We start from the raw sequence: 12,946 nt of genomic DNA on the forward strand, positions 1-12,946 counted from the left end.
CGATCAAAAAGAGTTAAAAATCTAGGGAATAATGGATTACTTTTCGCAAGTATTACTAGATTCTATTAGAATCAATAAACGAGGAAAATTTTCCATTTAGTTCGAATAGCAAGATTGTCACGAATCACTGTTTACAGATTTCCTGTTGTGAGAATAAATTACTGTTTTGCTACTGAATAAACTTTTTAGGACGTTCCGGGCTACTTTCGATCAATAGGAACTCCCGATTTCCAGTATGCAAAATTGTTTTCGAATTCAACGAACCGACTGCGTATATTTAAACGTCGGTGATTTAAAACAATCCAAAAAGCTCGCGATTGAATACTAGCTTTGTGTGTTAACTATAGAATGTTAAAAAAATAAGCATCTCAAAATTCAGAAGCTATAATAGCCATTGAATGAAATGAAAAATGCTTGAAAAACATGAAACCTAAAATCACCTCTTCGAGAGTAAAATGTAATTATAGATAATTTACATTGTTAGTTTTGGTACCATAAGATATACAAAAATATAAAAAACTACAGAATATCATGAAAAATATTTTCATCAAAATCGACAAAAAAAAAACATAGGGCACAAAATTTTAATTTTTCTTTCTGAAAGAAACGTTTAGTGTGCTTTTTTCACATCCTAAGACGATCTTTGCAAGTGTGAATTATAAATCAACCTGTGTGTATACATATTTTCTGTTAAAGAGGGACGTCTGACACACATACCTTTTCTACTTGCAAAAATTTTCAACATACAAAAACATGAAATGAAATTATTAAAGTTTAGAATACAAACGAAGATGATGTCTGACATATATATTCGTTTTTCGACTCATTATTAGGATACAGGATAACATTATTAAAGTTTAGAAGAATACGAGATAAAGGCATTCTGTAGAATGAATAGTCGATTGAAAAATTTAGTGCAAAGATTTTAACATTCATTGTTTGAGCACGAAACGTTGCGCAAATTAAAAACGACGAAATTTATAGACAGCTTCGCAAATTACATAGTTGTTCTTCCAGCGTTGGAAAGATAGAATGAATATGGTGGTGGATGTTTGAGGATACGTGAGAATCGTCCTATAGAACGGTCGATATTTCAACAACGAGTGAAATATATGTGCGAGTATGAGAATAGTCGGATAGAGAAGATAAATACAAGGAGTTGCCGCGGATAATACGAAGGGTGGGCGAGAGCTCGACGCTCTTCCGCATCTCGGAATTAAATTCGACCAAATTCTCGGAATCTCTAGGATATTTGGTCTGTGCAAATCCCTTTTTAATGAGATAAAAGGCTCGCCAGTGGAAGGCTAAATAAATTTATACTCCATTAGATATCATCCAGCGGCTGTTAAATCGGACTGATTCAGTGACGTATGTAAGCAATAGATTGATCAGACAATACGTAATTATACATACTGTGTATGTGTGTGTATATATATATATATATAGTATGTCTTAATATTCTTCCAATAAATATCGAGGAACGAAGAAATTAATAAATTATAAAATAAACAAATTATTATTATATCTATATTATACGTATTTATATATGTACAGTGGAGCTTGGTTATCCAAGTCAGGTTTAACCGAAAGTTCCACATTATCTGAGATATTTTAAATTTTATTATGACTTCATTTTCTTTGAAAGTTTAACATAAAGAGTATGAAAGCGTGAATAGTCAGGTATTGTTAAAACGGTTAACGAAACTTTCAATCAATTAAATAGTTAATTAAATTAATATTACATTATCAAAATATTCTTTACTATTTTAATGCACAACTTATTAACATCCACGAACCGTATTATCCGACTTTTCGACTATCCGAGACAGCTTCGGCCCACATCACATTGGATAATCGACTCTACTGTATTTGTCTATATATGTTTGTAGTAAATGGAACTGAAGAGATAATAACGAAATGCAAATAAATCCATATTCTCTGGCTCATAACGTAAAAGAAAAATTTCTGAGAATTTGGTTTTGTGAAAAAAATATGAGTGTTTCTTATTTAATCTTCTTTAATGCAAACTTTTTGAATGTTATTTTTATATTTTTATCTTCTATAATATATAGGGAAATGTTTCTTTATAGTGATCATTTTGAACGTTCTATAAATTTTACGTTTTATTCGAGTTGTGCTTGGATTTCATAAACATTTCTTGCCTTTGCACTATTTTAATTAGCTGTGCATTTTCCTGGAACAGAATAAATAGTTCAAATCTTTCGCATTTCTTCGAACTTCCAATGTTGGGTATTTGTGTCGTTGATACAGTCCAGACATCGTCAAGCGTTTCTTCCTTAATAAAAATACCATTCACAGGAAAATAAGACTAAACGTACACACTGTTTAAGCTGGTAAAATCACTTCAAAGTATTTTTCATGTTACCAAATCATTGATAAGGTAATTCGAACGTTTGTATAAATAATGAATTATAAATATAATCAAAATTAATCTCTCTTTTATTATCTCACATAAATTATATCCTACTTATAAAATATAAAAATGTTTCTTCAAAATCCATTATTGCAGAAAAATATCAATTAACTAATTCAAAAAATCGATCCAACTTAATTCATTCACACCGATCAAACTTAAAATGCTAAAACCTGTATCTAAAGCGTCGTTTCCAAATTTACCCTGAAACCACAGAACCACGAACTTCGCCGGAACACTTACCACAACACCAAAATGACTATTCATAGTTCCGCAGAAACCAAGCCGCGATTAAGATCGAGTTTAAGATTCAGATCGAATCTTTAATACCATTTAAAACGTTACTTGTTCTAAAATATTCTTTTCATCGAATTCACTGCAACTAATATCACTAAAAAATTGTTATCCACAGTGGCTACGAAAAGTATTCACTATACACGTCTCATTTTCACAGTATCAGATTTTTACACTCAAATAACACGAAATTTAATATATCAACCTGGGCCTAAATAATTACAGTGTAAATAATTAGCATATTAGCTTAAATAATAAATCATACGATGCTACTTGTTATTTGATTATTTTAGTACCATCTCATTTATTTTTATTATTTTAATGTTAGCTGAAATAATAAATGCAGTGTGCAAATATTTTTTTTTATAGCCTCTGCGGATAGGAAACGTTAAAATCGAGAATGAATGGCTGAGGCAATCAGTCAGAGAAGATGGCTGGCATTTTGGAATCGAGTCTGCCGTCGAATTACAGAATTCTGTGGAATTTGATGGATCGCGATATGGCGAGCTGGGAAAACAATTTATTAAATTATTCCCTTGGGTATCATAGAAGGCGGGTTGCGTCGCAATAAATACGTAGTTTATCGTCGAGTTCGATTCTTTTTTGGCATAGTCTATCTCTCTCGTTCAATTTCGCCTCTCGATTGGATTGGCCGGTTGTTCTAAGTTTTACGAACCAGGTCCATGTTGGATCAACACCGCCACCTGTGGCGCTAATACAAATCCGGTAATGTTGCCGGCTATGAATACATGAATATCAACCGGGAAGAAGTCGATACATATGTACGTTTACTCCTGTTAACCCGGCAGCAACCTCGACCTGCATACAGGTATCGCACGAATGGAAACCAAGCTGTTTGATATGTAGTCAACCACGTATATCTGTGTCGAACATCCTCTAGCATGAAACGATTTAATCTCTTGTTTTGTGTACGTTTTTTGTCCTTTTTGTGGTAATCTGATGCACAGGCCCACGAAACCAATTGAACGCTTCTAAACACCTTTTACAGCTTTCTGTGTATTATACGTGACACTTTGAATTACTGTTATGTACTGTTATGTATAATGAAATAAATTTGAGAATGTACATAAAAGCTATAAAATATTCGATGCAAGTATATATTTTGTAGGAACACAAACGTATTTAAACAGTGAATTATTTATTACATTCATAAAATTGAATATTCAATTCGATCATATTTAACTCTTATTAAATTGTTTAAAATTGCTATTTATGTTGTATACCAAATTTTTACTAAACATATGTTTGTAACGAGTATCTTGTAATTTCGATATAGATATTCGGATTGAAGTTTTAAGTTCGACCAGTATGATCATGATGTAGTTATGTCTCATTACGATGACAATGAAATTTCGAAATGTTTTATGTAATACATATAACGTAAAAGTTTTCTATGGTAAGTGTTTAAATACCTTTGTGCTTTCGATATTCTTTCGATATTTTTCTGACCGCAAATTCTTCGTGATATAGGTTTCGGTTGAGTGAGAACTTTCTACGAATCGATATCTAACAAAAATGCTTTATCGTCGTTATTAGAGAAGCGAAGTAAAACACACGTATGGGGGCGAGGCTTGGAACGGACAAGTTTTCTTATTTGAAAACCGATCGGGAAACAATCGTCGCGAATTCCTCTGGAGTAGTTCCTCGTTCGCTTTGGCTCGGTCTTCAGAAATGGACGTCGAAATCGCACGTCCGCCTGGAAAAAAGTTATTCCCACCTACGAGTAAATTCCACGCTGCGCGCGTGACTTTCCGCACGGACAGCGACAGACGAACCATTTTCCAACACTTTAACAACGTCTTTACCGGTCCTCGACCACACGATTTCCTTCACTTCTTTTCGTTCGTTCCGATTTCGTGACAGAATCCCATCGATTGTGGCCATCACGCGACAGCCAATTAACTTAAAGGAACTTTAACTGGAATAGCTGGAACTAACATGGTAATAATTGCCGGGAACTGTAGCAATTATTTGGCAAATTTGCGGTGAATTCGATCCTTTGAGAATTGTGTTTTATCGCTAACCAAAAAGTAATTGATTTGAATTCGAAGTGAACATGAGAAAAAAGAAAAACAATTCTTTTCACCATGACGTTTACTATGAAGCTTTTGTAGGAAGCGTATTATCTTAATACCAGGTGACCAAATTTTCATTGAAATTCTGCAATAGTAGACTAATCATGGTACCAACATTTTTTTTCTTTTACAAAACCTTCACAAATTATTTTATTTTATAATAAATTATTAATTATTAGTAATTATTTTATAATAAAAGCTTTGTTCCGTATGCAGATATTTTAGCTTAAGAATTAGAATAGAATAGTTGAAATACTTTTGTAGACCACTGTAAGTTCGCTTCAATTTCTTTGCAACAAGTTCCACACTTTAATAGTTGATAATTCTAACATTAGATAGTATTTATCGTTCGAATTAACAAAATCGCAATTATAAAACTAATCGATCATCGACGGTACAAATCATTAGATTAATTTAGCACGAAATAATTACGTTCTTCTTTCCTGTGAAATTGGTTTACGATCGAAGCGAGGTCCAATCAAGAAGGAGCAGCGGATCGATACACGCTCGTCGAAACTTTCCTCCGTCACGTCACGACATTAGGATAAGCTTCTTTGGAATCGAGGAGAGAATTGGCTGGCGTGTCGATCGACGCCTCGAAGAATACAGATCATAAAAGTTTGTACAGTATAAGAATCAATTCATCGGCAGCCACTGGTTGGCCGCCCTCGACTTCCTGCACGTGCGACGGATGTCGATCGATTTAACAAATGAAGGCGAGAAAGAGGCTAACAAAGAGAGTTGGCGGGAGGAAAAATAAAGAGAAGGATAGAAAGACGGAGAAAGAAATGGGAGAAATTCAGCGTTGCCCGTTTCTGCGTTTCGCCAGGCGAAACCAGTCGACGGCCGCGGGTCAACGAAACTCGTTTTTCATTAATTGAAAGTAAACTTTGAGAAAGGGGAGTCTCCCGCCTCGGCGCTCCTCAGAATCTTTCAGCAAAGTCATTGAAACTGAGTTCGAAAAGTTTAACGTCGGTGCCAGTTGCTGCCAATTTATTGGCATACGAAACGAAAGTGCCCTCGGCTAGACGTTTTATCTGCCACCCCCACGATGTTCATGAGTATTGAGACACCCTCTGCTTTTATACGAAACGTGACAATTAATGTAAAATATCAAGGAAGCGATCAATCTCACAAAACTTTCTACTTCAAATTCTACTCCTATTGTTATTTAAGTACTTTATTATTATTTTACTTGTGTTAAATTATTGACAACAAAGGAAAAACTTGCGATGTTTTCGCAAGAACGTATAAGATATACCTAAAATTGAAATTTTTGAAATACATATGAAATTTATATTATAAAACTAGTATTTGGGATTTCAAACTTTTAATGACCATCCTATTTATTTTCTAATGTTAATATTTAACTATCTTTTTTATTTAAATCACGTGTTAGATCATTTTTAATTATATTTCATTCGAACTTCAACCTTTTCACTTATTTCCTATCGCACAGCTTATTACATACAGCATAATTATTCGAAAGAAGCGAATGGAAGTTCTCTCTTCATTGGTCATACTTAGTACGCACGTAATTTTACATTAATGCATTATTTCTTCGCGGAATATTTAGACTTTTAATCGATATTCGAAATTTAACGGTAGTTAAACTCGCTGGATTGGTATTCTCATGCGTATTCATAAGATATTACAACGTTCAATATTCATAAGCTATGCGATACTTTAAACGGCACCGACTGGAATCAGACCAGCAGCCGTAAGAAAATAAAACCGCGGAGAAAATTTGTCTTCCGACTTAACTACCAAGCCCCATTTTAAATGGAATTCGTTTTATATGTCACACAGTAATCAGACGAAATTTTTTGATTAATTATAAAATTCACATTTCCTTACATTCCTTTCTTACATCTCAACAATTTGAATATAAATAAAACCAGTTAGTTGTAATTTGTATGTGCAATTGTTTTAATAAAAAATTGCAATTTATGAATAAATACATTTCTAAATAAATATTCGTGCTATAATGTAGACATTTAAAAAATATAATATTATGAAATTAAATATTAAAGAATTAAATTAAAAAAGAATTGAATAAAAGAGATATTAAAATAATTAATTATTAAATATGCAACTGTAAGTGTGCAATGTTTTATCTGGAAGTAAAATATTCTTGTATATTTCCAGATACTTTAAGATAATAATTAAAGAACGTTTTTTTTTTAAGACTGATCGATAAATTCTAATAATTAAATTATCATGGAAATAAAATCAATAAAGTCTTATAATCTCCAGATTGAAACAAAAATCGGTTAGCACTCGTTAGAATCTTTACTCTGTTCAATTAAAATAAAATGAACATCGTATTAAAAAGTTTGGATACTTTTTGCGATTTCATTCGATCAATATCTGAAGTAGGGATTCTTGATATAAGACTCTTGAACTGAAGTGAAAGCACTTACTGTGCGCTGAAAAAGAAGTTCATAGTAGTGCCAACTATTGTTGATGTCTTTGGGCCTGGAGTTTCTCTCGAACTGGCGCGTCTGAAAAGGACTTTCAGTACAATTTCATCTCGCGAATAGATTATACGAAGATGTAAGTTGAACGTATGAGAAAATATCGACATTTGATGAGTACAAACTAATTAGCAACTTTGGTGAAATCAGTTTTCCACTAACAATTGCAATCTCCTACAACTTAGAATAGTACGCTAATTAATATCAAGATATCTGTCCGTGCAACTTCAGATCGTACTATTTTCAGTTATCTAATAAAAAATCCCAAATTTTTAACTAGAAATAAGAATATTTGTTGTTCAATTTTTGAATGTCTTTTTTTATGTATAATCTAATATTTCCACTATTCATCGCACCAAAATAAAGAAAGCCTATGTTTAAAGGAGTAAACATCCAAATTCAGTTCGTACAATGTTTAGTTACTTTTATGAGTCAGTGTATCTTTTAAATAATCTTCTTGTCTTTAATGGTAGAAATCATAAAAAAGTACCGTAGAAAATAATTAAATCAAATATTATTAACAAGAAACAAGCAGGCCTGTTTTAAATCTTTTCTACTTTATTATAAAACAAAAATTGCAATTTTTAATTCCTAAAATATTCACATAATATATCTCAGTATTCTTTTATTAATTTTTCACATCTAAATACGAATTGATCCAATTATTCACTTAAAATTCGTTATCTCAATCCAACGAAAAATTCCTTCAGAATCGTAAGATCAACATTATGTTTATGCAATCGCGAAATTGCAAATGTAAGAAAAAGAAGGAGAACAAAAAAGAAATGAGATCAGAAACGTAAGAGCAGGAGATCGATACGTGAGGCTACAGAAGATCCATCAGTGAAATCACTGTCGTCGAAAGCGTAATTCTGAAATCCATTCCAGCCAGTTAAAGGGGACCAAGTAACGTGAAGTAATTCGTTCACGGATAAAGGGTATCACCGAACATTGGCAATTTAGTGGATTCACTGGAGAATCTCTCCACCTCGAATGTGCACCGTTGACGAGGTTTTAATTACGCTAATTACTCGAACGAAGCGGTACAACAGGCAGCCAGCCAGTTGTATCGTCGTGGGAAATGCCTGAGGTACGCGGCCCGCGTTAAAATAGATATTTACTGACCTGAATTTCGCCATTCCTCGACCTCGTAGTCGATAGGTCGTTGTCGTAATTTCTTGTTACCGTTTCTACCTAAAATGCATTACACAAAGGCGGTTTTACATGGCGTGTTTTACGACGGGACGTCATGACGCGGGAGGGAGACACGGGAATGGATGTCCTTGCTTCAGCGGAAAAAAAAACAAGAAGGGTGGATGGATGCAAAGTGCCATCGAGAGGGTTCTGTACGTGTGCTTGTGCGCGTGTTTGTGTGTACTATTTTATTTGTAAATTAATGTCGAGTATTCTGCCTAATTCCTCGCTTTTTCGCAAATATTTAAACGCCACAGGTTTACGTTGCCATGACTTTTCGTGTATCGTGCACGGCATTTAGGTGTTTTTATAGAGTGATTAAAATTGAGGTAAATGTAGAGGAAATAGGCTGAACACCTGCTAGATTTTAAGGTAGTTACCATTCTTCTTCATTGATGAGGTCACATGGTAAGGTGGTGGTGTAGTAGACGTGGTTGATGGTGCTGGGATTTCTGTGAAAATAAAGAAATTGTTTCTCAATTAGTGCACGACAATATTTCTTTGCATACTTACAGAATTTATACTTGCAAAGGTATTAGTTATTAGAAAAAAGGAAATAATAACAGAAATTTCTAACTTTTCTTTGCTTGTTTAAGATAGAAACTAGCTGATTCTCTTTCAGGGTTCAATATATTTTCTTTCTTCATATTTCAATACTTATCACTGTATCAAAAGCTCAGCGCAAAGATAAAAAATTGTAGTAAAAAATGATTCTACGAAAATTATATCAACTGAGTATTGAAGTTCTACCTTATCTCGTATATTTCCTTGATTTATCTCCGATCGATTTGCAATTTTCCGCGTACGTGACAATTTATATATATATAAACGATTTGTGTGTAAAACAACAATGAGAGATATTGAAAATATGTTTTTGTACATTTTCCTGCTTCAACGCAATATTCAGATTTTTATATGTACGAAATGAATACTGTTATATCGAACATTATGAAAGTTATTTTAAACAAGAACTTTTAAAATGAGAGGAAGACATTTCAGAACGATCTGTATTGAAAACATTGTCAACAAAAAAATAATTTTATCTGTTTCTCTTTTATTGGGATCCAATCTACATGTCTATATGTTTATATTCTATGCCTAAATATACATGCCTTTATGAAAAAAATTCGTACAAGTGCTCAACAGTACAGGAATGAATTTAACTTCTATACGAAATACGAAATATATTGGAAAACTGGGAAATTCGAGAGTGAACTTCCATCGTGTTCATTTCGTAGCAACCGACCGTACGATATATCTCGTTAAACTTTTAATTTCAGCCAATTTATTCGTCCAAGGAGGTGGAAAAGCATATTCTCCCGGGATAAATATATCCTTCGTAGATTTAATCGCCAATTACGAATCACGTTGAAACGATAAGGACGCTTGACCTCGTCAAACGATCGATAGCTTTCGACTGTTAACGATAAGAGTTTTAGCGCAAAGTCCATTGGGAATCAATCGATTACTTTATTATTAGAAGATGATATATAAAAGATGCTCTTTTCGTTTCCGAATATTTTGATTTTCACACTTTTTATAACAATACGTTGATGACATGATACACTATTCAATTATTATAGATGTAATATTTGAACACAAATTTTATTTTATGCATTAAAATATGTTATTTTTATTGTGGAACAATCAAATACTTTTTTAATTTGTAAAAATTAGGTAATCGTTATTTGACACTATTTTATTTATATTAATTTGTATCAAATTTATATTCTATAAAAAAGCAGTACAGACGATATTGAAGACTGCTAGTGCTTTTAAATTTTCTATACTACGATACTACATATTATACATAGTTCTCTGGTCAAAGGTTGAAACGCTTTCAGTCTATCTATATCTCCCAAAAATGGAAGGTAATACTGATAGAATTTCTGAAAAATGCTCACCATCCAATTTGATGTCACCGTCTGTTCCGCCAAGAGAATTTTGCGCTACGCATTTGTATGAACCAAAGTCCCTCGGGCCAACATTTCTAATCTTCAGCATCATGTACTTGTTGTAGCCGTTGTCGGTGGAAACCGCCTCATATTTATCGCCTACAATAGAATGGTAATTGCCTAGGCAAATAAAACCATATTCTTCCTAGGTTGAAACAGTTTATAGTACGCGGCAGAGCAAATACCATGGTAAATCAAACGACCTGAACTTGCGTGAATTTTTTAATACTTTCAGTTTGAAACGTACGTTCAAACGTTCTATGGAATCTGTGACTCAACAAACGCGCGTGTGTACATAGTTAGTTGAAAACCAGAATAAATTTTAATTCCCTACGTATTGTCAATAATTTCTTAAATTTTTCATTTAAAATTTTTGTAATTTCTTTCTCTATCGTTTGATAGAATAAGAAAATGCGAGGGTTAATTGATTCTGTATTTCTCAGTATACGAATTATTCCATTTTTCACATCACAGTTTTTTCACAGTGTTGCATATACAGATTTTTCGGAAAAAAATTTTACTTTGATTAAATTCTTGAATTATCATATATTTCAAGATATATGAACTTTTTTATTCGTAAATATTAGGGTTTTAGCGAATGTTCGACTATTTTTTTTTACGATAGAAAAAAACGTAAGAATTGATATAAAAAGAAATATTTATATTATTCTTGAGCTCATATGTTGAATATGATATCGTAGCGTAAAAAAAGTATTAATGATGCTATCAACAAAACTATATAAAAAGTTCTTTTGCAAAAACGTTACGTAGCAAGGTATTTCCTCAACTTTACTGTGAAGAGTTTACGGGAACATATTTCTGTCGTCGACATAACTTTCTTTTAAGGCTTCCACGCATGAGAGACGTTGTGATATAAAAAACAGCACATACGAGACAATATCTGAAGCAAATTCTCAGAAAGCAGGCAACAATTACAATTTAAACAAAATTGTAAATAAATTCGAAGGCACTGATGAAATCTGAATAACATTTCATTTGAATCAATTTTTAAAATATGTATATCAATGAATAATCTAATTTTTCTAATTTTAGATTTAATTTTAATAATAACGAGCTCTAATGTATTTTAGAAATTATTTCGAACATATTTCGATTCACATCCACGTGAATAAATGTTTCCTTCTTAAGTTTGTTCAATAAAATAAATACTTGTCTGCTTAGCAGATTACCATAATTGAGGCATACACATATATAATTACTATATTAAAGTTAAAATTACCAGAGACGATCATGTCACCGCGTTCGGTCGTCCAATAATTAATCGAGGTAGGGTAAGCTTCGGTGTGACATTCCAACGTGACATCTTGTCCAATATATGCCGCTTCCAGCTGGTTTGGTATCGAAAGCATAGGAGGAACTGTAACGATAAAAATATTAACGTGATATATTTAATTTCTTTCTTTCTTTAATTGAAATAATATTTTCGCTTTTGAAACACTTTATTTTATCGCTTTTATGTCTAGCCCTTAGAAAAGACGAGATATATTTATATACTCTTCGAGTAATATAAAGAAACATCTACAATCATACTTGTTTCTTTCTATAAGAGTCAGGTAAAATTAATACTTGTTTTATAGAAATACATAATACAAGAAATATATAATTACATCTAAGTAATATAAGAATAAAATCAGCTTATTTGAAAGACATTGTTCTGTCTGAAGTTAAAAAGTACATTTTCAATCAAAATAATAAATTAAGGAAAATAAATAAAAGGAGGATAGAAATCAAATGTTATACTGTGCAATTAGTATAACGTCTTGTATCATTCCTTTGGTATTTATTTTCTCGTGAAGACACTTATTTCTAATCGGAATAATGCGGGAATTGGGAATTGTTATGAAACCAAAAGAGCAGGTATTTGGAACAGCTTGAGTCAATTTTCGAAATTAGAAGTGCTTTGAATTTCAGTAACCAAACTTTCTACGCTTTGTACTCTCGAATTTGGAACTACATATTCGAACTGTGTAATCAAGTGCATTAGAACTCTCTTGCTCGTAACTCAATAAATCCTAGAAAATCTACCAACTTATTATAAATTTCGATGAAGCATTCACTTTCCATTTGTTTAGCGCAAACATAAACCTTTGACTCTTCTATAAAAAGTTAATAAATAAAACAGTAAAAAAGAAAGAAACACAAATAATGCCTTTCTCCTGTTCAATACAATCCTGCTCAATCTTCTGTTTAATCATCACCAAATCTTGCCTCTCCTACCAATCGGTTAAAAACGAGCGACATTGTCAAAGATAATTCGCAGCTATAAATTCCATAAAACCCTCTCAGCGGACTGAAAGCGTTACCAGCTCCCACGGTTAAAGAACAGATGCTTATTTTCAACTGCTCTCGTCGGCGAGTGAAATTTTTCTACGGACCGCAGCTTCCCTTTATTCAACTCGGCCGCCCTTTATGCGGTAAAAACGAATGCCTTGAGAGCACCGCGGTTGCCACCAGTTTCATAGACACCGCCTTTAT

The 12,946-nt window shown here is 32.7% G+C and overlaps 1 protein-coding gene across 8 annotated transcripts in view; it reads right to left on the reverse strand.

The window, feature by feature from the left end:
• LOC132906064 (neurotrimin-like) overlaps window positions 1–12,946 on the reverse strand; it is a 316,775-nt gene that overhangs the window by 20,306 nt on the left and 283,523 nt on the right. For 5 of the 8 annotated variants that reach the window (XM_060957922.1, XM_060957923.1, XM_060957920.1 and 2 more), the window contains 4 exons: window positions 11,691–11,828; window positions 10,400–10,570; window positions 8,876–8,947; window positions 8,427–8,495 (listed from right to left, as the gene is read on the reverse strand). In XM_060957922.1, the coding sequence (XP_060813905.1) occupies window positions 8,427–8,495; window positions 8,876–8,947; window positions 10,400–10,570; window positions 11,691–11,828 (450 nt within the window). Of the gene's footprint in view, window positions 1–7,218; window positions 7,329–8,426; window positions 8,496–8,875; window positions 8,948–10,399; window positions 10,571–11,690; window positions 11,829–12,946 lie in introns of those variants that run through there. The other 3 variants (XM_060957921.1, XM_060957918.1, XM_060957919.1) reach the window with 3 other exon arrangements.

The sequence above is a fragment of the Bombus pascuorum genome, chromosome 4 (genome assembly GCF_905332965.1).
Source record: "Bombus pascuorum chromosome 4, iyBomPasc1.1, whole genome shotgun sequence".
In the NCBI taxonomy this organism is placed as follows: Eukaryota; Metazoa; Arthropoda; class Insecta; order Hymenoptera; family Apidae; genus Bombus; species Bombus pascuorum.